Source organism: Lithobates pipiens, unplaced genomic scaffold, assembly GCF_037356315.1.
Source record: "Lithobates pipiens isolate NorthernLeopardFrog02 unplaced genomic scaffold, aLitPip1_a1.2 Scaffold_3, whole genome shotgun sequence".
NCBI classification, from domain to species: Eukaryota; Metazoa; Chordata; class Amphibia; order Anura; family Ranidae; genus Lithobates; species Lithobates pipiens.
In genome coordinates, this window is record NW_027507790.1 from 190,197,811 (window position 1) to 190,224,676 (window position 26,866).

The 26,866-nt window shown below is 43.8% G+C and overlaps 1 protein-coding gene across 1 annotated transcript; it reads right to left on the bottom strand.

Annotated features, from left to right (window-relative positions):
• Positions 1-241: 241 nt before the first annotated feature.
• Positions 242-25,530, bottom strand: TRIM23 (tripartite motif containing 23). The gene is made up of 11 exons (XM_077462637.1): positions 25,389-25,530; positions 21,885-22,047; positions 18,785-18,906; positions 15,424-15,702; positions 12,952-13,134; positions 10,655-10,870; positions 9,572-9,706; positions 7,992-8,121; positions 6,718-6,828; positions 3,424-3,548; positions 242-935 (listed from the first exon to the last, which is right to left on the bottom strand). The coding sequence occupies exons 1-11, from the start codon at positions 25,488-25,490 to the stop codon at positions 756-758; spliced, it is 1,746 nt and encodes a 581-aa protein (XP_077318763.1). The 5' UTR covers positions 25,491-25,530; the 3' UTR covers positions 242-755.
• Positions 25,531-26,866: the final 1,336 nt, after the last annotated feature.

Consider the following 26,866-nt stretch of genomic DNA (forward strand, 5'->3'; position numbering starts at 1 on the left):
GCTGCTAGTGTTAACACATTAATCTTCACAGTCAGATATTACTGTAAATCTCAGCAATCTTTTCTACTAGCTATTTAAAAATAAAAGAAAGAAAACCAGGGCTTGTGCAAGAATCTGAATGGTCATTCGAATTAGTACAAAACTTATAAATTTAGATTGGCTCCTCAGTAGCCTGACAGTTGTATGTTAGGTCAGGCAGCAACTGCAGGCTTACGGTGACCTATGACAACCCCCCCCCCCCCCCCGGATACCCCCCAGAGAAGGTAAACCTACGCAGGGGAGCATAATATATACAAAGACTACACAACACTAATTTAAAGCTGCACATGCAGATTCTTGCATAAGCACAGTTGTGACTGGTTCCCTTAACTTATTAACAGTAGATACAATGATGACTTAGGCCAATGTCATACAGTGCATTTGCTCACCTGAATATTTTAAACTACAGGAGCTGAAAGCTTGTATATTCTATTTGCCCACACATAAAAAGAAGTGGTTTTACTGGTTCAGGTCACATGAGCACTGACACACCCAACAAAAGCTGCCTGCAGCATTTATAACATGTACTACGGTGACAAAGGCCTTCTCCCTTAGCTTGCCTCCTATGCCCACAGTGTATATTCACCAGGCTCCATAGGCTAAAATATCAGGCCACACAAATTTGCCATGTGACATTAGCCACTGAAATGACCCAACAATCTCTATGTAACAGATACATTTAGAAAGTCAGACAATTTGACCACAAACGCTTGTTTTTAGGCAACATCCAGCACACCAGCTGCTACCAGCTGCCTAGAGAGCCAGTCAAGGCCATCATATAGCCCCATACCACTGCGGGCATCGCAGCCCTGGATATACCAGCTGCGACCACAACACAGTTTGTGAAGGCTCAGTAGCTCTGTCATTTCTTCCACGGATAGGGCACCTGCAACATCCTGTAAAAAGAAAAAAGCAAAGTCATTTACATTAGCAGGTAATAAAATACACCCTATTCATTAATTATCTGTACATGTGGTAGGGAAGGCCACATAGAAAATGTGTTTGAAAGGTAAAACGGTCTGTGCTGCACTTAGCAAACAAATTGCTAAATTCATTGACAAAATGAGCTACACTTGAGAAGACTCAAAAAGTTAAGTAAAGTGAGCCTGATTTTGCACTTTCCAGCTTTAGTAAATAAACCCTATTGTGTACTTAAAAGTGGGGTATGCCTGTACCAGCTATAATCAGGATGATTTGACCCCCAAGGCCCCAGAGAATTTACTTCCTCAACAGGAGGTACTCTTAAGCATCCCCCCACAGTGGGGATGCCATTAGAATGCAACAGGGCTAATACTTGAGCCAGCACCTTGAATATCCCAGGTGCAGCTAAAGGCTGAAGGGCAGCACCGCAGCAAAACATACAAAATATAGATATGCTGAAAAGATGGGGCCATGTAGGTACACATTCCTCGATGTCCACAAAAGCCAACTGAAGAGAAACGATAACAGATCTTTCATGCGGAATTTCTGGTTTTGAATTGCGATAATCAGAGCTTTGAGATCCAAGATGGGACGAGATGCTCCTTTGGGTATGGGAATGGCTAACAGGTTGAGGTAAGATCCTTGAAACTACCACAGTAACTAGGGAAATCATGTTTTGGTCCATAATACCCAAGGGCTTGATGGGAGATCTGCTAATCTGTGTGATAAGGATGGGCAAGGGAGTGAAACTTCAGCTTACACATAGTAGCTGAGGTCTAAAAAAGACACAAGTACATCAAATCCAACCTATGTGTGTGTGATATATGTCAGTATTACCTTAGCTATATCCCTGTATGTTGTGGTCTTTCAGGTACTTATCTAATATAGTTTCTTGAAACTATTCAATGCTCTCCGCTGAGACCACCACCTGTGGAAGGGAATTCCACATCCTTGCCGCTCATACAGTACAGAACCCTCTACGTAGTTTAAGGTTAAACTTCTTTTCTTCTAATTTTAATGAGTGGCCACGAGTCTTGTTAAACTCCCTTCCGCGACATTTTATCCCAATTGTGGGATTTACCAGTATGGCATTTGTAAACCCCCGGGATACCACTTCCTGCACCCAAGCGTCAGGGATTCCAGTTGTCCAAACCTCCTCAAAGGTTAACAAACGTCCCTCCACTCTGGAAAGTGTAGACAAAGGTTTTTCTGAGGATCTGGCAGGCCAAGTTCCAGGCCTTGCGGGTGGATTGGGAACCAGGCTTGGAGAACCTCAACAATGAAATGCAGAGACAAAATGAAGGAGGTTTCTTTAATGCCGCGTACACATGACCGGACTTTCCGGCAGACCAGGTCCGATGGTCTTCCCGACGGACTTTCCAAATGAACGGACTTGGCCACACACAATCACCAAAGTCTGGCGTATTCGAATGGGATGACATACGACCAGACTAGAATAAGGAAGTTCATAGCCAGTAGCCCTAGCATCGGTTTTCTCCATCAGACTACCATACAGACGAGCGGATTTCTCCATAGGAACTGGGTCCGGCGTAAAAATTTGAACCATGTTCTATTTCTAAAGTCCGTCAGATTTTTGGACAGCAAAGGTCCGATGGAGCCCACACATGATCGAATTGTCCAATGGATTTGTTCCGTCGGACCTTTGCTGTCGGAAAGTCCGGTCATGTGTACGTGGCATAAGAGTCAGTGAGGGGAAAGATGTTGCAGTAGGTTTCTTCCACTGAGGAAAATAGGTGCTCTAGACACCAGTAACATCTTTGATAATAGTATCAAAAGTCTACCCTAAAGAGACAGTGTCTCTTGAAGGCCATGCACATCAAAAAGATTTTTACACAAGGATTCTGCGGTCCAGCACTTTAACTAAAGTGCCCTATGCGTACTGACATAAAACCAATATGAGAGATAAGCTGTTAGATTTCCAGCAGACCATCTCAACTAAAATTTAACTACAGCCATTTTCTTCACGTTCTTTTGTATACCCCAATGGATCCAATGCAGCAGTGCCGAATTCACTTATAAAAAAGGGATTTTGACCAATCAGCCGTGATTTGGCAGAAAAGTCAAAGCCAGGATGGGGCATCCCGCCAGCATGAATGGGGTTTCCAAACTACTGATCAGTTAGGTCCCTAAAAAACAGGCACGTCCTCTACTGTAAAAATGAATGCCTTGTTTTTGCGCATTCTGGTATCAGCCATGTCCCTATACACAAAGTGTATAGGGACATGGTTGATGTCAATCTTTTGCCATGAATTCATCCCCCAGTACCAAAATTAAACAAAATCGGGAGTACCACAATAGATAATGTCTGGCAAAAAAAGGTTCACTTTAATGCTGACACTCAACAGTAAAAGTGTTGAAATAATAGTACATAAAGTATAAGAAATGGAACAGAATTAGAAAATATAAATAAACAAACATACTTTATAAATGGAAATACATTACCTGTTTATTGGCAAATATTAATAGCAGTGCGTCACGCAGTTCCTTCTCTGTAAGAAGCTTTGCAAGTTCACTATGGGCCTCGGTGATACGGTCACGGTGGCTGCTGTCTATTACAAATACTACAGCTAGAGGAAATGAAAACCAGATTAGAATGCTGCTGCCTCCACCAATGAAAGCCAAGAACCCAACAACCCATCCCTGGTATGACCGAGTGATATAGCTGGAATATTAGTGATGCTATACAGAGTATTATTTGTGCAAAACGGTTTTAATAAGTTTCAGCAATAAAAAAAGAAAAATTGCCAGAAACACTTAACAGAAGACAACTAAAGAAAACTGTGCCTAGGGACATATGTAAGCTTTCTTCTAAGAATGCCAGTCGTTCGGCTGGAACAAACTTCAGTGGAAGACGCATGTCGCTAGAGATGTTTCAACTCCTGCTCTGCATACATGCTCATTGTCAGAGACATGTCAGCGCATCGTAGTGAGTGCATCAGCAGACTAGTATTTTCAAGGGGAGAGGTCAGCAATGGCAAGTCATATTTTACTCAGCATTATTCCTTTAAAGCACTGCTGTCATGGCTAATATTGCTAACCTCTTAATAATTCCCATTACCTGCCAATGTATGGCCTCTATACTTCTGATTCATTGACCTGGAACAAGCATGAAGCAAATTTAATTGACTAGCCAAATTTATTCTTTAGATTTGTTCCTGAAAACTGGCATTTTCTTTTACATAAATTTTTCACATGAATTTTACAAGTTCTGGCAATTGAGATGTGTATATGTGCCTAGCATTTAGGCACTTTGGATGTTTTCCTGCTGAAACGCTCCTCTCCTGAATGTGCAAGTACTGTTTTTTTTTCTGCCTCTAAACACCTATAATGTGCATGTACACATATGCCAATGTGGAGAGGCATTTAGAGGCAGAAAAAAAAAAAAAAAAAGGAACTCGAGCCCCTTTAAAAAAAAAAAAAAAATAGATTTTTTAAATACAGCTTACCTGTAAAATCCTTTTCTTTGAATACATCATGGGACACAGACCACCGAGGGGGCACCAGGAGCGTAGCGGCTCAGAAAGAGGTGAATCACACATTAAGATGGCCAGAAAGGCATGTGCCGTTTCTGTCGGCGGTATTCATACCAGGGATAGACAACTGGAAGGCAGACTATTTATGTCGCCAAAAGTTGTTGCCAGGGGAATGGTCCCTTCATCCCAAGGTGTTTCTCCAGATTTGTCAGTATTGGGGGACCCCGGATGCGGATCTTCTAGCATCCAGGTTCAATGCCAGACTGGACAGATTTGTGTCCAGAACCAACGATCCTCTTGCAGTCGGGTCAGACGCATTGGTGAATCCTTGGCACCAGTATTCCCTGCTGTATGCCTTTCCTCCAATCCAAATCCTGCTGCATCTACTGTACAGGATACAAGAGGAACTAAGACCAGTGATCCTGGTTGCCCCAGCCTGGCCCAGGAGGTCCTGGTACACGGAAATTGTGAAATTGGCAGTAGGGGACCCGTTGCTCCTTCCGTTACACCCGGATCTATTGTCCCAAGGACCAATATTCCCTCCTGCTTTACGGTCGCTGAATTTGACGGCCTGGCTATTGAAGCCAGGGTGTTAGAGGACCATGGGGTTAGAGGTGCCGCCTTGTCCACTTTGATAAATGCTAGGAAACGGGGTTTCCAGGGCCATTTACTACAGGGTTTGGAAATCACACATTTCCTGGTGCGAAGGGAAAGGTTAGAACCCTCGTAAGTATACTATTGGAAAGATCCTTGCTTTCCTTCGGGCAGGTGTACGCTTAAGATTGGCCTTGGGCACAATTAAAGGTCAGATTTCGGCCTTATCAGTTTTCTTCCAAAGACCGATTGCAGCCCATTCGTGGGTGCGTACCTTTGTTAAGGGAGTGACGCAGCTAAGACCACCGATTAGGCCCCCTTATGCCCCTAGGACTTGAATTTGGTACTGTCAGCCCTTCAGTATCTTCCCTTTGAGCCTATTAAGCAGATTCCTTTAGTCCTATTTACCAGGAAATTAGTCTTCTTGGTGGCCATAACTTCGGCCAGAAGAGTGTCAGAGCTAACCGCCCTTTCATGCAGAGAGCCTAACTTGATTCTGCACCAGGACAGGACAGTCTTGCGCCCTCGTCAGGAGTTTTTGCCAAAAGTAGTTTCCAATTTTCATTTGAAGCAGGATATCTCGCTGGATGTAGTAAGGGCTATTAAAATCTACTTAAGGGCATCAGCCCCTTTCAGGAAAACTGACTCTCTCTTTTTTCTGCCTGAGAGTCCCAAGAAAGGACAAGCAGCTACGACTTCAACTATCTCAAGGTGGATTTGACAAACTATCGTTCAGGCATACGAGTTGAGGCATAGGATTCCACTGAGAGACCTGAAAGCACATTCCACTAGAGGGGTCAGTGCATCGACAGGTGTCTTTGGCTCAGGTCTGCAGGGCAGCCGCTTGGTCTTCAGTTCACACATTCACCAGATTTTATCATCAGGTGGATGTCAGGTCTCGAGAAGAGACAATCTTTGGACATAGCGTGTTGCAGGCAGCCTTATAGGGCCAAAGGACAGTTGGGGCTTGTCTAAGCTGTGTATCTCCCCCCTCAGGTGCATTGCTTTAGGACATCCCAGATAGTCGTGAATAACTGCTCTGTGTCCCGTTATGTATAAAAAAAACTGATTCTTAAATACAGCTTACCTGTAAAATCCTTTTCTTTGAATAAATCACGGGACACAGAGATCCCTCCCCTCTTTCCTGGGACTCTTCATTGCTTGCTACAAAACTGAGGTTACTCCCGTATGGGAGGGGGAGGGGTTATATGGGAGGAACCTTCTTGCTAGTTGCCAGTGTCCAATCACCTAGAGGTAGCGTATAACCCAGATAGTCATGAATAACTGCTCTGTGTCCCGTGATGTATGATAAAGAAAGCAGCATTTTTGACATATATAAGATGAGGGGTTACAACCCAATAAGGTGAAGAAATCCTCTAGAGCTGTCGGGTGCAGGATAAGCAGTCGTAAAGCTGCATACACCGTTATAGAAGAGGACAACTCCATATATGCTCTTAAAAATCTTGAGATTTTTAGTTCTCCATAAAAGTCACAAAGATCGTACAGCAGATGTTTATGCTTTTCAGCATTGTTCACAACAAAAGATCAAACCAAATAAAAAAAAAAAAAAAAATCAGTGTGTCTTTTATGGAGAACTAATAAAATCTAAAGATTTTTAAGAGCATGTATGGAGTTGCAGATCATTTTCTACTAATGCTTCTACACTTACCTTGAGTATTAAGATAATAATGTTTCCATAGAGGTCTCAGCTTGTGTTTGCCACCAACATCCCAAATTGTAAATTTCAAGTTTTTATATTCAACTGTTTCAACATTAAAACCTTCAGAATAATAAAAAAAAAAAAAAAAAAAAAAAAAAAGTTAAACTTAAGACATAGCGGTTCTGAAGAGACAAACATTTCTATCAGAGCAACTGTAAAACTCATTTGGCCTTATTTATTAGAAGCTCTGACATAGGATCTCTTGATATGCCTCACATAAATCAATTTGAATTGAACCACCACTGAAAAGTCACCAGTTGGACAGAAAAAAAAAAAAAAAAAAATAATAATAATAATAATAATAATAATAATAATAATCGAAAGATCAAACTGGCTTCCACGTGGCAATATACACAGGTCTTCCTTTAGATATGCAGATTTATGGGATCCAATATGACCAGGGTGCAGAGCAAAGATGTACAGTAACATATTGCAGCTTTCATTAATCTGACCACATGTAATAGTTTAATGCTGACCAGCTACAAGAGCTTATCAATAAGTCCCACATGCATAGGCTACCACTAAATTACCTATAAGCTGTTTAAGGGTCACCAAGCAGCAATTATGTAGTGAAGTTCTCTGCATTGTTAAAGTGGAGGTTCTCCGGAAAAAAAAAAAAAAAAAAATCAGCAGCTACAAATACTGCAGCTGCTGACTTTTAATATATGGACACTTGCCTGTCCAGGGAGCCCAGGATGTTGGCAGCCAAAACCGATCTGTCTGTCGGCTCTCGGCAGCGGCTGCCACCATCCTTGGTAAGGGAATCACCACTTCCTGGTTCCCTACTTCCTGGTTCCCTACTGCGCACGTCCTCTGGTCCCTGCTGTGTTCTGGGACCTGTGTGTCTCCCAGAATACGGGGGGGACAGAGTAGGGGCCGGAAGTGGCTTAGGTCACCGTGGTAAGCTATGCCAGCAAGTGGGAGCACATACCTGTATTAGACAGGTATCTGCTCCCCCCTGAAAGGTGCCAAATGTGACACCAGAGGGGAGGAGGATGTCAAAAAGTGGAAGTTCCATTTTTTGGGTGGAACTCCACTTTAAACACATTCTTAGATTTACAGCAGGGAAACTGAGACCCCCTTGTGACGTCTGCAGGATGCAAATGTGCCTGAGATCTCAGAAATAACTACCAGAATCTGTCAGATAAACCTGCAAGTGGCTCAATACACCTCCCTGACAATAAAATATTGTTTTTTGGACGAGCTGTTTCAACAACACTCACCAATGGTTGGAATTGGTTGCATAAATTCATCTTGCTTTAACTTAAATAAAATGGTTGTTTTTCCTGCTCCATCCAGGCCTAGAGTCACAACTCGAATTTCCATTTTTGGACCAATGTGAACTCTATTATCCTAAAACAAAACAAAAAAGCAAATGCAATACATATTAGAGTCTCCGTGCATAAAAATAAATACATCTGACATTAAAAACAAAGACATCACAAAGCCCAACGTGTGGCAAGTGTGAAGGGCTTGCTCTGGGGGGCAGTTACAGGTGAGCTTAAGTATTACCAGCATAGGCTGTGACCTAGAGTGCCAAGGTTCCCAGGGGTGGCACATGGCCACCAACAGCCATATTGGGGACTTTCAGTAACACTTTCCCAGGTATAACAAAGTCCAGTTTCCCACCCTGTATGCCAGTGCAATCTGGCAGGGTCCTCTTTGTTGCTGCGTCTGCACAGTTTCGGCATTTTTATTGCTAGAATGCAAATACAGTTCACCTACATTGAATCTGTACACCCAGAACACAGACAAGTAATGTTATAGTTGTTGGCTTCTGGCATACCAACTAAAAGTAGGCAGATTGTCTTCATGGCCATCATGCCACATTTTGATTGCCTGATACTAAGGCTAGCTAATTAACTGGAGTGGGGGGCACAGCATTATGTGAAACTTACCTTAAAGCGAAGCCCTCACACCTGGAAGGGCTTCCATCTTCACCCGCTCTTCCTTCTGGGTTTAGCAGGTTCCAGTCCTTTGATTGGACAAGCCATGATGACTTCACTCCTGCGCATGCGCCTGGAAGCTGCTTTTCATGGCACAGGACCCTGAAGGAACAAAATGGGTATGCCCTTCCTTCAGAGCGCATGCTCCGGTGACATCACTGGCGGCTTCGCAAGTGAATATTTCCTAAACAGTGCACGTTTAGGAGATATTTATGGTACCTATAGGTAACCCTATAAATGAGGCTTACCTATAGGTAAAAATGAACTAAGGGAGTTTACTCCCACTAAATAGGAAGGTGAAGTGTATTATATTTACTTGTTTTAATCTTTAACATTTCATCAGTTGCTTCCTGGTTTCTGGCCTAGGCCAAAAGTATATCAAACATTCCATGAGTGTTAAGAGGTCTCCCCGACCTGACATCCACCCCCCACATCCAGAAGGAAGGAGGGGGCTTTCTCAACTAGGCATACCCTCCTGCCTGCATGCTTTAACTAAGGGTAGATGGATTCCAGGAAGTAAATGCTACAGGAATCATCTGCCCTTACTCAAGATGGCCATGGCCAGAAATGCGAAGGGGCTTTTTTCAAAGAGATGAAGACATGACGGGATGGGCGATTTGCTTTTGAATATAAAAAAAATGAAATAGCATTTTTCCGTTTGCGGTGCTCATATACAGTTAAGGTCAGCTTTCAAGAACAGGTCCTAAGGTGTTGGTACATACCTTTATACTTCCAAATGAGTCTTAGAACCTGGAGCATCCAATATAGAGCTGGAAGCTGAAATGCTGCATAATGTACATTATTTAGGAGAATCGCTTGTCTGGGCTGTCTGACAGAAGTACAACTGTCATAGTTACCTTTGTGAATGTAACAGGAATACTAGCATCCAGCTGGATGTGATCTGCCAGCTCAGTAAACTGCTGCTGTTGTTTCTGAAGAGTCTCTAATAGTCGGGTGATCTCTTGCTTGGCCAGAACCACTCTGCAGTCATCCTATGTGAGAGAACACAGTCCATTTACACGCAGAAAGAAATAAAAAGGGTTCCTGGTGTTCAGCGTGGTGCTAAATTGGGGGAATTTTTCCAGGTATGTATTCAAATTTATAATAAAACGAAAAAGCATCACCTTTATTTCCCTCTATAGGTTTTCTAGTAACCTAGGCATGCCAAACAGAATTATTTGAGTATAAAAAAAAATAAAAAATTATATTGTTTGATGACACATGTATGATATTCCAGAAAACGATTTTAGCACTTTGCATGGTTATAGCAATATGCATTACCAACGTACAATGTTTTATCCCAGGGAACTAGATCAAATATTTCTTAAAGTATCCAGATGCACAATTCTGTTACCATCACTGATACCACTGCATCCTCTCAGATCCCCCTTCACCAACCCCGATCCCCACTGCTTCCTCTCAGATCCCCACAGCATCCTCTCAGATCCCCCTTCACCAACCCCAATCCCCACTGCTTCCTCTCAGATCCCCACTGCATCCTCTCAGATCCCCCTTCACCAACCCCAATCCCCACTGCATCCTCTCAGATCCCTCTTCACCAACTCTGATGCCCAGTGCTTCCTCTGAGATCCCCCTTCAGTACCCGATTTAAGATTTAGTTGGGTTTAGAGCGAATCACAAATTATGGCTCTAGAATTATTGCCCTCGCTACAACATTTGCAACGATACCTCACATGTGGACCTACACGAGCCAATACATTTGCGTGTCTGCGTGAGCGGACGGGAATGCTTTTAATTATTTATTTTTTTACTTTATTGCTTATTGCCATCACAAGGGGGTTAACGAGCTGCAGCCATGGTCTTTTAATAACCACTTGCTGACAGGACATTTTTATATGTACGCCGGTCAGCAAGCGGTGAAAGAATCCATCCTGGCATTAAGTAGTTTCATTGACAAGTATCAGACAGACACCGTTTACCTGCTGTAGAGCCTTCTCACAATGCAGACAAGCAGTGGACACCTCAGACAATAGGATGGTCATGTTTTCTTGTTGCTGCCTCAGCCAGATGAGCTGCTCTCTCACATGCGCATCCACAACACTTAGCGCCATTTCCTCCTGACGGCACAGCGTTTCATGTAAATCAGAAAAATAGGCTCGAACACAAGAGCGGGCATTTTCTGCTGTCCCTGGAACCTAGGCCATGACAGAAGGAAAAAATAAATAATTGACTCAAACATGTACAGTCCAATGATCAGAGAATGAGAGTACTAGGACCAGGAATTCATCGCACAGGCTGCTTTTATTACCAACAAGTTACCAATATGTAGCGAGTAAAGAAAGGACTCCCCGAAGCCGCACATCCGTCTTGTGCCTATACTGGGTGTATGAATGCCAACCTCAACCTTGACTGACCAGGCCACGTCCCCCATTAATATGTAGCCAAAAATAAAAAAGTATATATCAGAAGATGGGGCTGAGCAAATGGATCCAGTCACTTATGATAAAAAAAATAAATAAAAAAAAGTGTGTGTGTGTGTGTGTGTGTGTGTGTGTGTGTGTGTGTGTGTGTGTGTGTGTGTGTGTGTGTGTGTGTGTGTGTGTGTGTGTGTGTGTGTAGGGGGGGGTTTACAATCCACTAAAGACTGGTTGAGAGCTTACATAAGTAAATGAATGTAAAAAGGAAAGGATTGCTGCTACTCCTGACCAGCCCACATCAACAAATAAGGAGAAGCCCCAGTCTACATGTCTCCACCACACCACATGCCCTGATGAATCTCACCCCACCCACCAGAGCTTAGTCATAGGGTAACCCTATGACTAAGCTCTGGTGGGCAGGGTGAGATTCATTTTCAGGCTTGCCAACCAGCGCTACAGCGTGGGTAGATAACTCTGGAAGGGCGTACTATAACGTTCTCCCAGAATCGGGCAGGCACCTGGCAATGTCCATGACCAAACGGGTCTCCCAGACCAGGCGTATCACAAATCAGGGTAAAGGACCAATGACAGCGGCCCTTTACCACGTGATCACTCTGTTCAACGACGCAGCGATCACTTGTAAACAGGCTGTGAGGAGAGGAGGGAGCCGACTCAAACTCCTGCGCCGCAGGAGCGTGCCCCCCTGGGTCTTGCGGACTCTACGTCTGCTGCTGGCCCGTGATTGCGGCACGGGGGAAGCAGAATGGGGAGATTCCTATGTAAACAAGGCATTTCCCCGCTCTGCCTAGCAACATGACAGGAATCCACTGGTCCCAGTGATCAGGAGCAGTGACCATCCCCCTAGTGAGCCCACACTCCTACAGTTATAACATGCTGAGGGAACAGTTAACCCCTTGATCGGCCCCTAGTACAGTGATGGCGAACCTTGCACCCCAGATGTTTTGGAACTACATTTCCCATGATGCTCCTGCACTCTGCAGTGTAGTTAAGAATCATGGGAAATGTAGTTCCAAAACATCTGGGGTGCCAAGGTTCGCCATCACTGCCCTAGTGTTTAACCCCTTCCCTACACAGTAATCAGTGCATTTTTATAGCACTGATCACTGTACAAAGTAGTTAACCTTACTGGAATGATCTCCTCTCACTGGGGAAACCACTCCATTATGTACATAGATACAAAAAAACATTTCTTTGTATGGCGGACAAGTGCTAGAATGCACAAATTTTTTTTACTGCCATCTCCACCAACATCCACCCCTCCATTTCTAACCCTGGTGTCAAGGGACATGAAGTGAGGTAAAATATCCCAAGCTGCCTGGCTCAACTTTGTTCTGGGAGTGGGAAGGGAAGTTCCCATCCCATTCTTAGAACACAGAGCTGTATACTGCATGTGGTTCAGGCTACATACAGTTTATATAAAGTGCCGAGTAGGCGCACCTGTTAGGGTATAAAAATCATTAGTTTGTGCCAGCTTGGCCTAAACAAACTAAATGAACAATAAAAGGTGGAGATCAGCTTTAAAAACGAACCCGCCACATCCCTTTGCATTGAATGTCAGAAATATTGAAGAAAATGCAGCCTTTTTTTTTCTAATAGATCAATTCCTGTATCATCAGCTCCATCCAGTGGACATAATGTGGTATCGTTTTCTGAAATAACGCAATTATAAAACAGATCGCATTTAGGGCACTAGATGAAGCGGATATGGGAATAACTCAATTAGGAAAAATAAAAGAAAAATGACGACCAGCTTTGTACAAATGCTTTGGACATTTAGTCAATGAATGTTTTAAAAATAGACTGTAGCATTCATTTTTAAAAACACGGTTCAGATTTACATGTTCAGTGTGTGCCATGCCAATGGCATCTTCCACAATGTGCTCTCCCCCTTCAATCTGCTGAACAATGCCCGTCAGCTTGCGGGAATACTCCGAGATCTCTTCAGTGAAGCTCCTTATGCAATGTGCCATATCCAGGATGGAGGCACGAATCTGGCTGGCTTCTGACTCCAGAACAGCGTGCTATAGGGAATTAAAGAGAAGTTATGTTCAGCGAGGTTCTAAAACAGATAAACAGTGCTCAGGCAGAAACCCGACAGTAGAAAAACACACAATCGCTCAAACGTAAGTCAGGAAAACACTAAAGCTGGCCATAAACTGATTGAAACTGGGCTGGTTCAGCAGGAACCACATGAATTTCGGTCCATCTATGGGCAGGCCGATTGTACTGAAGTCCATGTATCGGTTGACTTCAGTGCAACCAGCCTGTCCGTTTTTTTTTTTTTTTTTTTTGTACACTTACCGCCACTGGCTATCACTGATAGTGATCACTCTATTCTGATGGCTGGGAAACCTCCTGCTGTCAGAATAGCGCAGAGGAAGGGATTCTCCCATCTACACTGACTGTGCTGATGGAGGAAATTAAGTGATTTTCTTTCAACCTGTGATTGAAGGAAAGAAAAATCGCATTATGTATGGCCTGCTTTACCCTTTCCCCTAATAGGAGCTCTAACACTTAGGGCCAGTTCACACCACATGCAGCCCAGCGTAGGGTTTTTTTCTGCATCAAAACACACATGGAAAGTAGGTTATATGGTTTTCAATGGCATAGTTCACACCAGTGCTTGCAGTTCCAGTGCGTTCCAGCTTCAGAGGGGGAAAAAAACAAACAAACAACACTCCTTTAAGGCTCCATTCACTCTTGCGCAAACGCAAAGTCACACAATTGTTAGTGCAACTTTGGAGCGTGACTGAGTGCCACTTTACACTCTCTGGACCCAAGTGACACCAAAGCAGAGCAGGGGCACTTTTTTCAACATGCTGCGACTAACCACTTGCTGACCACGCTATAGCTGAATGATGGTTACAGTGCGGCCAGCTAGCTCTGGGACGACGTCATGATGGGGTCCCGTGATCGTGGCCATGGCACGCCCCCCCCCCCCCCCCCCCTCGTGGTAAGATCTCATGGTACTTAGCCATGTGCGTAAAGGCTGATGTGAATGAAAAAAGGCTGGGAGATAAAATAGATCCCAAGGTGAGGGGCCCTTCTACTAGAAAAGCTGCGAGTCACCCCATACTATACATGGATTACCAGTGGGGGAAATCATGCAAGCTAACAGCATGAGAGAAGAGAGAGCCAATAACCGGCTTTTCTAAAAGGAACATGTACACTGATAATCAGTGCAATCCCAATAGTGCTGACAAATCAAGAGAAAACGCAACCAAGCTCTACAGCTGTATAATGCAATTAGTGTGCAGAGCAATCGGTGCTCTGGCTAGTTGAGTTCACAGTGAATCCTAAACAAGCACAAGCCAGCAACTCGACAGCTTTTCCATAGAAAAAAACTTTATTGTAGCATCATAACAGTAGCATCATCCAAAATGCAGACGCGTTTTGGCCTAAGCCTTCATCATAGCATTAAAAACAGATATAATATAATTTTTAATCTGTTTTTAATGCCATGATGAAGGCTTAGGCCAAAACGCGTGTCTGCATTTTGGATGATGCTACAATAAAGTTTTTTATGGAAAAGCTGTCGGGTTGCTGGCTTGTACTTGTTGAGTGCTGCCAATCAGTGCCTCTTACCAATTCTTCCTCATCAGTGCCCATCAATGCCTCCTCATCAGTGCCCACTGTTTTTTTTTTTCCCAAAAGTTTTCGGTCTTTGTTTATCAAATAAACCAAATAGTGATTAAATACAACCAAAAGAAAGCTCTATTTGTGTGACAATAAAAAAATAAGAATTTAATTTCATTACATTGTTGCATGACTATTGTTATTTAAAGCGTGACAGAGCTGAAGGCTGAAAATTGGCCTGGGCAGGAAGGCAGGGGGGGGGGGGTAAAATGTGCCCAGTAGGCAAGTGGTTAAGGCGTACTGATCTCAACTAACCTTGTTCACGATTAGCCTGACTCCCCCCACCCCTCCCCCATTTATAAATACAACATTATCAAGATATACATCCCAATTATAAAGGTCTATGATCATCTTTACCCCTCCTCTTGCAGGTAGCCGATACTGAGACTTGGCTTGGCAATTTTACATAAAAATGTACACTTTTTACATTGGCTGGAAGTTTGCCTTTCAGCTTACACACTGGTGTTGATTTATTAAAACTGGAGAGTGCAAAATCTTGTGCAGTTCTGTATGGTAGCCAATCAGCTTCTAACTACAGTTGTTCAATTAAACTTTGGCAGCAAAACCTGAAAGCAAATTGGTTTCTATGCAGAGCTGCACCAGACTTTGCACTCTCTAGTTTTAGTAACTCTCCCCCCAGTGTGTATTCTCCGTGGAAGAAGTAATAATATTACCTTATGTCCTTGGTGTTTTCCATACTCTTTGCACACACAGCACATGAGGGGGCTGGTCTGGCAGCCATTATCTAAGCACACAAACTCAATGGCATGGACTTGGTGTTGGGAGCAGAGCGTTTTCTCATACGGTTTGTCAGCTAAAGGGACACGCCGGTGTTTGGCCAGGGTCTTTGTAGAATGGGTGTGCAGGGCACAGTCTGCACACAGGTGAGTGGCGCATACAGTGCAGTATACCGACGCCACATGGGCTTCATCTTCATCACAGCGGACTATACTCTGCAAAATAAACAAGATGATAGAATGTTTGATAAATCTGGGCCTAATAATGTCTGCTCTCTGAACTATGCGTTTAATAAACATGCATGATGGGTACAAAATTTGAAAATAAATAAATAAATTAAAAAAAAAAAAAAAAAAAATGTAAAAAACAAAAAAACAGATTTTAGTTTTTAAAAGATGCTAGACAGTTAAACCGCCCAGTTATTTCTAAAGTGGTTGCAAACCTCCAATGTCAAACATGAACAAAGCATATCCCTCTATAGCAGGGGAAATTAATTCAAATTCACAAAAAGATGCATTCAGTAAAATTTTCTTCCAACTGACGTCCGAAGCTCATATTTGTTCTGTGAATCGGTTCCTTCACATCACAAACCCCCTTTTACATTGCAGTCCCCTCTTAACATCAACGTCATCAGTCTTCCCCTTCACATCAACATCCCCCATTTACATCATAGTAGCGTCTCTTTATATCACATTCCCCTTTTACATCACATTGCTCCTCTTTACATTACAGTCCCCCTTTACATCAGTCTCCACCTGTATATTGCAGTCCCTCTTTTTACATCACATACCACTTTGCATCGCAGCCCCTCCCCCATTTACATCACAGCCCACCTCTTGGTCTGGGCAGAGCTGTCTCTCGGACTGCGGGACACTATTTAGTGACGCCTGCTCACTAGTGTGTACTTGTCCCAATTAGGAGCACCAAGTGTCATTTCTGTTTGCTGCTTCCTTCCTCAGCTATCCGCACAAATCATTTCTTGCAGGTTTTCCTGACACCAAGAGGGGAAAAAAAAAAAAAAAAGGAGAGGGGAGGGACCTCTAACTGATTGACAGTCTCAGCTCTGTTCCTGTGAGCCGTTTGAGCCACTGAGCCCTGCAGAGTGCAACTTCAGCTCTTCACCCCCTTTTTTTCTGGCACCTCAGTTAAGCTGTATGAATTATGGACTTTGAACGGATGTAGAGAATAGAAGACTGCAGATCTACACAAGTTGTACCGGTTTAAGGATTTGTTTCATTTCAGTGTATCACCTGAAGCCAGTCACTTCACTCGGTATATGTGACTGTTTACAACCACTTTAAATCTCTCAGATACTAATCAGGGGGATCTCCGCCCCTGAGTTTCTATGTATGGTATGCACACATGCTGTGCCCATTATGGTTATGGAGAACACAACTAATGAACTGGAGCACACAAAAAAGGTGGAACGGAGTATCCAAAGCTCCCAGTGCGGGAATTAGAACAAGGAGATTGGAAGACTTATCTGGGGCTGACATAGCCTACGGGGTTCTATCTATAACTGGAATATCACTTTTGGTTAGATCAATGTAGTGGGTAGCACTCTCATCTAAAAGTAAAAAGGGTGACTGGTTCGAATCCCAACCACGACACTACCTGCCTGGAGTTTGCATGTTCTCCCTGTGCCTGCGTTAGTTTCCTACAGGTACTCTGGTTTCCTCCCACACTCCAAAGACATGCAGGTAGGTTAATTGGCTTCTGTCCAAAATTGGTGGACATCGCTGGATCCGGGGGGGGGGAGGTAAGTAAGCTTCCTCGTGGGTCCAGCGATGCGATCCCGAGTCTGGCTCGGGGTTACCGCTTTTGGTATAAAAATTCCACCCCGAGCCAGACTCGGGAATACCGCCAGGGGGGGTTAAATAAATAGGGATAATTGTAGACACGCACCCACACTCACTCAGGTTGAACTGCTGTCTTTATTCAACTTTACTAACCATGTAACTATGTAATGCTTTAACCCTGGCAAGGTCCTTTATTGACAGATTTGTTAAAGTGGAACCAAACTCTTTTGTCCTTTAGAGCCATAGAAGCTGCCAACTTAGCCTTGGTTTCTTCTGCAGTTGCCATAGTGCTGCACAGGTGATCAGTTATGACACCAGCCATCTAATAGCTTGACCATTCAGTTGAGAGCACAAGCAACTGTGACCATTATTCAGGGCATGCCATGAGGGTAACCATTTTCGGAAACAAATCATTGTCAAAAATTCCACTTTAAGAAGAGTCAATCACCTGGATTTGCTCACTGTAACAAAAATGTCACAAATTTTAGTTTGGTAATATTTGAAAACGAACAACAAAATGACAAACCAACAACTGTAATGGCCTCTCTCCTTACCACATGGCTTGTCCGTGCAGGATACACAAACATACCAAACCAGCTCAATACTACATCTCTTACTGAACAGGATTTATTCCACACAACTATCTGTAGCAAAATCATTACGCCACTTTAGTTTGTCTGCCTCTTGTATGACTATGGAAAATCATCTGTTAATACTTTTCTATTCAAATTAGCCTCTACTCAGGCCATCTAGAACAAGGATCTCAAAACTGTGGCCCTCTGTATGCCTTTATCAGGCCCTTGGGGCTCTATTACTCCCACTGATCCTAGGCACTATTAGTCTAATTGACACCAACAGAAAGACGTAATTTCTCCCGCTGATGCCAATGATGGGGTACCTTTCCTCCCACTGGTGCCAATGATGGAGCACTATTCCTCCCACTGACACCACCTAACCTCAGACATTAGGTCATTTTTTTTGACTGCCCCCCCCCCCCCCCCCCCGACTTCCAAGCCTGAAGCATAGTTACTCCCACTGGCCAATACATTCTATTGGACAGTAAACTGGCCCTTTGTGTAGAAAATTTGGATACCCCTGATCTAGATGGTCAGTAAAGGTTAGGTGCAATGAACTATCTTGCTACCACATTTACCAAAAAACGAATATGGTCTATAAAAATAGTAAAGCCTGACAAATGTGAATTTCCCCTTTTATAAATGAACTTTGAAGGTAAACCATAAAAACTGACAAAATACGGAGTTCCTGGACACTAGATCCATCTTTACATTCCCTTTAGCAGGCCCTGGTGTATCCAGACCATGTATAGTGATTTGGATTATGCAGTCCCAGTACTGTCATTTCCCCTTTTGCTTGTATATTGTATTTCCATAGTATAAAACGTGTTAATAATAACAATAATAATCAAATCTTTTTGCAAGAAGAAAAAAAAGGCATAAAAAAAAATAAAAAATAAAAAACACATTTGACAGGAATGTACCTCTCCAGATCCTCCTATAGACTCCTCTGAAGAACTGCACTGCCCACTGGCCCCATTCTGTAGCCGCTCAAGAAGCTCCAATAAAGCAAAATTTTTCTTTAGACCCCATACTCCAGAGTCTCCTGTTTATGATAAAATGAGGTTTAAATTACATTAAAGACAACAAAATGTATTCCCCTTAAATAAAGCCAGTTTAAAAACCTCAGAATAGTAACACAAACCAGTCAGTTTAGGATAGAGTATATATTTTATTTTATTTATTTTTTCCTTCACAAAAGTGAGTACACCCCTCACGTTTTTGTAAACATTTTATGATATCTTTTCATGTGACAACACTAAAGAAATGACACTTTGCTACAATGTAAAGTAGTGAGTGTACAGCTTGTATAACAGTGTAAATTTGCTGTCCCCTCAAAATAACTCAACACACATCCATTAATGTCTAAACCGCTGGCAACAAAAGTGAGTACACCCCTAAGTGAAAATGTTTAAATTGGGCCCAAAGTGTCAATATTTTGTGTGGCCACCATTATTTTCCAGCACTGCCTTAACCCTCTTGGGCATGGAGTTCACCAGAGCTTCACAGGTTGCCACTGGAGCCCTCTTCCACTCCTCCATGATGACATCACAGAGCTGGTGGATGTTGGAGACCTTGCACTCCTCCACTTTGCGTTTGAGGATGCCCCACAGATGCTCAATACGATTTAGGTCTGGAGTCATGCTTGGCCATGCCATCACCTTTACCCTCAGCTTCTTTAGTAAGGCAGTGGTCATCTTGGAGGTGTGTTTGGGGTCATTATGTTGGAATACTGCCCTGCAGCCCAGTCTCCGAAGGGGGGGGGGGGGGGGAATCATGCTCTGCTTCGGTATGTCACAGTTCACGCTGGCATTCATGGTTCCCTCAATGAACTGTAGCTCCCCAGTGCTGGCAGCACTCATGCAGCCCCAGACCAGAACACTCCCACCACCATGTTTGACTTTAGGCAAGACACACTTGTCTTTGAACTCCTCACCTGGTTGCCACCACACATGCTTGACACCATCTGAACCAGATAAGTTTATCTTGGCATCATCAGACCACAGGACATGGCTCCAGTAATCCATATCCTTAATCTGCTTGTCTTCAGCAAACTGTTTGTGGGCTTTGTGCATCATCTGTAGAAGAGGCTTCCTTCCGGAAGGACAGCCATGCAGACCAGTTTGATGCAGTGTGCGGCGTATGGTCTGAGCACTGACAGGCCCCCCCCCCCCCCCCCAATACCCTTTCTTTGGTCGACCATGGCGAGACCTGTTCTGAGTGGAACCTGTCTTGTTAAACTGCTGTATGGTCTTGGCACCATGCTGCAGCTCAGTTTCAGGGTCTTGGCAATCTTCTTATGGCCTAGGCCATCTTTATGTTGAGCAACAATTCTTTTTTTCAGATCCTCAGAGGAGAATTTACCGTGAGGTGCCATGTTGAATTTCCAGTGACCAGTATGAAAAAGTGAGTGATAACACCAAATTTAACACAACTGCTCCCCATTCACACCTTGTAACACTAACTAGTCACATGACACTGGGGAGGGAAAATGGCTAATTGGGCCCATATTGGACATTTTCACTTCAGGGATGTGCTCACTTTTTTTGCAAGCAGTTTAGACATCAATTGTTGTGTGTTGAGTTGTTTTGAGGGGACAGCAAATTTACACTGTTATACAAGCTGTACACTCACTACTTTGCTACAATGTAAAGTGTAATTTCTTCAGTGTACTAGCTCATTATGCCTTTGTCTTGCAGGGTTTGTTTGTGTTTTTCAGAGGTTTACAACCTCTTTAACCCCCTTTCCAGCCAGTGTTATTAATACAGTTACAGTGTATACTATCACTAATTAGGGGTGCACCAAATGGGTTTTTTTGGAGCTGAAACAGATACCGAAAATGAAAAATACACTAGGCCGAAAACGATACCGAAACATATTGTCAAAAAAATATTTTTATACAGGAGATGGTCAGAGACTGGGGACATGGCCGCGCACCGTTGCATACAGCCCCTCCCCCTTGTCCAGGTACTTTGATAGACAGATCACCCGTCCAATCCTGGGACGGGTGATCTGTCCATCAAAGCTCCCCAGACAAGGGGGAGGGGCTGTATGTGAGGGCGCGCGGCCGGGAACACACAGCTATTGAAATAAAAGCTGTGATGTTCACGGCCATGTGATCAAACAGGCGGCGGAGGCGGCTCTCCTGCGCTATAGGACACCCCCATGATGGGCGGCACCATTTTCAGCTCCATTATCGGCAGTTTTTCTCTTTTGGCAAATTGCCGAAAAGGGCATTTTCAGCCGATATGTTTCGGCGGCCGAAATTTCAGTGCATCCCTAATCACTGTATTAGTGTCACTGGTGATCTCAGGGGCAGTTAGTCAGTTCCCACAGAGTGTAAAGAATAGCCGCTGTACTATCACAGTCCCATGATGAAGAAGAAGGAAGAAGAGGGAAGAGGGAGGAGGGAGGAGGGAGGAGGGAGGAGGGAGGAGGGAGGAGGGAGGAGGGAGGAGGGAGGAGGGAAGAGGGAAGAGGGAAGAGGGAAGAGGGAAGAGGGAAGAGGGAAGAGGGAAGAGGGAAGAGGGAAGAGGGAAGAGGGAAGAGGGAGGAGGGAGGAGGAAGGAGAGGAGGAGGGAGGAGGGAGGAGGGAGGAGGGCTACATCTGTTTTTTTGGGGGTTTATGTATGCTCATTCACACAGTATGGCCAAAAAACAAACACACTACACAAACACACCGCAGTGTGGTTTTCTCAAATTTGACTGCAAAAGGATTTTTATTCTTCCTATCCTGATAACAGGGGTCACCAATACAGCAAGTGAGGGGGCAACCTCTCCAACAGGAACATGCACAGCAAAAAACTGACTTTAGTAGACTGGTAGGATAAGACCCTCTGTCTGATGCTTGCACCCCTTTTGTGGGGATTCAATACACCTCCTGTCCCAGTGACTGAAGACCAATGTAGTGTTAAAAGCCTAACAGAGGTTCTAACCCTTCACAGCTTATCCAAAAAGTAAACTGGTTTGGGCTAGAATTCTATGATAAATTACGTTACCATTATATACAGAGATAAACCTTACCTAGCTCGGTGACCTGCCGGTCAAAGGGGCAACGTATGGCTCTTCCATGCAGTGGCAGGCGTGTCAGGCAGTCATGGCAGACCGTATGGCCGCACAGTAACAAGCGTGGAACTTTGTCCCCTTGTAGTGTGAACACATCTTCACAGACACCACATTCCAGAACCTAAATATACACCGGAAAAAAAAAAAAAAAAAGCATTAATCAGAGGCAAGGCGGTATTGTAGTTCCTCCCATCTTTTATCTTGAAGAGATGAAAGATACCCGGGGGGGGCTGAATACCACAGGCATTCTAGACAATAGGAATAGCAGTGTTAGTGCTCATTCACATTTTTGCGACCAGGGGTGGCAAAATCAGGTAGAGAGAGAAAGAGATATAGATATATATATATATATATATACATATACACACACACATACATACACATACACACACACACACACACACACACACACACACACACACTCTCCAACCCATAGAGTCACTTAAAGCTGGCTACACACTATTAGATTTTTGACTGAATATTCGCATGAACAAATACTCAGAAAATTCTCAGTACATTCTATGACTTGAGGAATGCCATTTGAAAGGACTTGTAATATGAGAATTTGGAATGAGTTGATTTTACCAAATCAAAAAACACAAACAGTGTTAAAAGTTCTTCAAGAAAATTTTTTCCCCCATCCTGCTCCTCTGAATTGTCTCATCACCGCGGTTGAAAATAAACAATTTGACCCCTTTAATCAATAGAAAGAAAATCAAATCATTCTTAAAACGATACATTTTTAACTAAAAATTCTACTAGGCTTTATTGCACGCATTATCATGAATGGGCTGCCAACGCATCGTAACAGATGAAAAATGTACATGCTCCTTCTAGAACAATGCACAGTATGTGTGTTAGGCCGGGGTTCACATTACAATGGACAGGGGCTAGATCGCTTCTTGTATGCGACAACGCACGGCAGGGAACACACAGCTACTGAAATGAAAGCAGTGATGTTCCCGGCACTTTAATCAATCAGGCGGCGGTTCTCCTCTCTCTCTCTCTCTTTTACGCTATAGGAAGCCCCCATGATAGGCGGCACCTGGGTTGCCCCCTGTGCTCCTTCATCCAGAGTGGAGGCACTCTTAATACAGGAGATGTTACTGCCCAGATCACCAGGTGAAAACAGAGGGGAAAAGGCGAAAAAAAAATAAAAGAACTAATGCAGCCACCACATCTAACAATTGGTAAGCTGCAATTTATTACATCTTTGATTTTGGGTTGAATACGGCTTTAGGGCTCCCCATACAATCCATGTTAGATGTAGCAAATCAATGCAATGAGGATCTACAGTACCTTGAAAAAAAAGTATTCCTACTCCTTGAATTTTTCCACATTTTGTCATGTTACAACCAAAAATATAAATGTATTTTATTGGGATTTTATTTTTATTTTATTTTAAGTGGAAGGAAAATGATAAATGGTTTTGCAAATAAATATGTGAAAAGTGTGGCTTGCATTTGTATTCAGCCACCCGAGTCAATACTTTGTAGAACGATTTTCACTGCAATTACAGCTGCGAGTCTTTTTGGTTATGTCTCTACCAGCTTTGCACATCTAGAGAGTGACATTTTTGCCCATTCTTTTTTGCAAAATATCTCAAGCTCCGTCAGATTGGATGGAGAGGGTCTGTACACAGTAATTTTCACATCTTGCCACAGATTTTCAATTGGATTTAGGTCTGGGATTTGACTGGGCCATTCTAACACATGAATATGCTTTGATCTAAACCATTCCATTGTAGCTCTGGCTGTAAGTTTAGGGTGGTTGTCCTGCTGGAACTTAGCCCCAGTCTCAAGTCTTTTAAAGACTCTAAACAGGTTTCCTTCTAAAATTGTCCTGTATTTGGCTCCATCCATCTGACCAGCTTCCCTACCCCTGCTGAGAAAATCATCCCCACAACATGATGCGGCCACCACCATGTTTCACGGTGTGGATGGTGTGTTCAGGGTGATGTGCAGTGTTAGTTTTCCACCACACATTGCTTTTTGCTTTTAGGCCAAAAAGTTCAATTTGGGTCTCATCTGACCAGAGCATCTTCTTCCACATGTTTGCTGTGTCCCCCACATGGCTTCTCGCAAACAAGAGTTCCTTTGGCTTTCTTTCAACAGCGGCTTTCTTGTTTCCACTCTTCCATAAAGAGCAGATGAGTGGATGACTAAGGCCCCTTTTACACTGTCGGACCATTCAGGTCCGCCTGTCAGTTTTGACGGCGGACCTGGATGGGTGCTTCATGCTGGACCCGCCAAAAGCAGACGGATGGCCCTACGTCCGGATCCGTCGCTGACGGATCGGGTGAGATCTGATGAAAACAGACATGGGTATCTCCATAGAATCCAGCGGCGCTCAACAAGCCCCTCCCCACTCAGTGAGCAGAGAGGGACCTGTCATCCGCCGCCTCAGCGGAGATCAACGGAGAGATCTTCCGCTGAGCTGGTGGACTCCATGCAAGCGGATCCGCCTCGTGTGAATGAGTCCTAATAATTGTCCTGTGGACAGATTCTCGCACCTGTGGGTCTCTGCAGCTCCTCCAAAGTGACCATGGGCCTTTTGGCTGCTGCCCTGATTAATACTCTCCTTGCCCGGCCTGTCAGTTTAGGTGGACGGCCATGTCTTGGTAGGTTTGCAGTTGTGCCATACTCTTTCCATTTTCAGATGATGGATTGAACAGTGCTCTGTGAGATGTTCAAAATTTGGGATGTTTATTTATACCCTAACCCTGCTTTAAACGTCACAACTTTATCCCTAACCTGTCTGGTGTGTTCTTTGGTCTTCATGATGCTGTTTGCTCACTAAGGTGTTCTAACAAACCTCTGAGGGCTGCACAGAACAGCTATATTTATACTGGGATTACATTACACACAGGTGGACTGTATTTACTAATTAGGTGACTTCTGAAGGTAACTGGTTCCCTTAGATTTTAGTTAGGGGTATTGGAGTAAAGGGGGCTGAATACAAATGCACTTTTCCCATATTTATTTGTAAAAAAAATCATTTATAAAATTTTCCTTCCACTTCACAATTATTGTTGATCTATCACATAAAATCCCAATAAAATACATTTAAGTTTTTGGTAACATGACAAAATGTGGAAAAATGCAAGGGGTATGAATACTTTTTCAGGGCACTGTAAACCAATCAGACTGTTACACTACAGACTTATTGGTAGATCTAATGGAGATAGTACAATCAGATCGTTCATCACACAGTGAAGATGGCAGAGCTGCCAGCCATGACATGCACCATCTGGGGACTAAAAGTCTCAGCCAGTCCTGCCCGCTCCCCAGCTCTGTGCTCGGTGTAGATGCACAGCAGGCACTTGTATGGTTTTACAGTAATAAAAGTTGAGTGGATAGGATGTGGGCGGAGCTCAGGCCCCGATATACACAGGAGGATTGCTAACAACACATCGCACCGCCCGGATCACACAACCCCCCCCGAGGGGGTCACCCCTCTCACCTTCACCGCTCCCCCCGGACCCGTCCGGCTGTGCCTGCTCATCCCCTCCATCCTTCCCGCAGAGCCGTGCCTATTCACAGCGGTAGCTGCAGCGACAGCCATATTGACAGGCCGGGCTCCACTTCCGTCAGCAGGGGGAGGCTACACCCTATGCCGAGACATCAAACTGCATTGTAACCACCATCTTGGAAAATGATTTACAAATATAAATATTAATAATTATTAGTATATCCTCCAAAATATCTTACTTTAATAGTGTTCTCATATCAAATACAAGCCCGATTCTTCACCATTATCACCCCCCTCAGTGGTTGAGTGGTTTCGTCCCTGCTTTGCCAATAGTAGCTCCCGTACCTGTCTTTCGCACACAGTCGCTGTCACAGTGCCCCGGCGGCCATCTTTAGTGTTGGAAAACAAAAAAACGTCACTGACATTCACTGCGCGTATACTCGTCTTCATAAGGGGAGGCTCAAATTCGATTTTTGTTTTCTGGGATTGTTTATACTCAAAATTTACATTTACTTGGACCAGAGTTTGAATGTTTTCTAAAACTTTAAAACAGTTTAAAGCAGGGGTGTCACGTCACATTCTGCTACTTGCTGGAGTGCGCATGCCTTGCTTCCCTCTGCATAATTATAATCTAACTTTATATCTACTTGGATGGTGTTGTTTGAACCTGGACTCAGGGGTAGAACGCATATGGCGGCAGTCCGGTGGGTAGCCAAATGTGATGGGTCGCCATATGTGACGAAACAGGGGTCTCAAACTGGTGGCCCTCCAGCTGTTGCGGAACTACAAGTCCCATGAGGCTTTGCAAGGCTGACGGTTACAATCGTGACTCCCACAGGCAGAGGCATGATGGGACTTGTAATTCCGCAACAGCTGGAGGGCCGCCAGTTTGCAACCACTGCTAAAGGATAGCTCCACCTTAGAGGAAAATATTAGTGTATGTGTAATTGTTACACAAGTCATATTGTGATTGAATGGTATAAAGAATGCCCTTTCCTTTTCTAGCTGCAGTTAATTTTTTGTAAAATTGATTGCGATATGGCAACCTGAAGGCGTTCTGCACACAGATGGTGTACAGAACTTTCCCAGAAATATCATTTTCTGCTTGTGTGATTTTCCCAGAAGTCTGCACTAAGATACAAATCCCATTTTAGGCATCCACTTCAATAGGAATTTCAAATTTGGTGAGATGCTCCTCAGTGGTTCACAGAGAACTATGGCCAAAGTTCTTTTGACCATACTTCTCTTGTGGGTTACAGAGAACCTGTGTTCTGTGACTAAAACTCTCATCTGACCTGGTTATTGCCACTGAGGGGCCGCATATTTGCACAAATTGCTGTGCATACAGCTGTGTCAAGCGTGCATGCTCCTGGCACAGTTACCGGCGACTAACCGAAAGCTCCCAATCACTCCTTGTGATTGGGAGTTTTTGGATCATGTGTCTGCTGTGACAGCCAATCAAGGCAGTC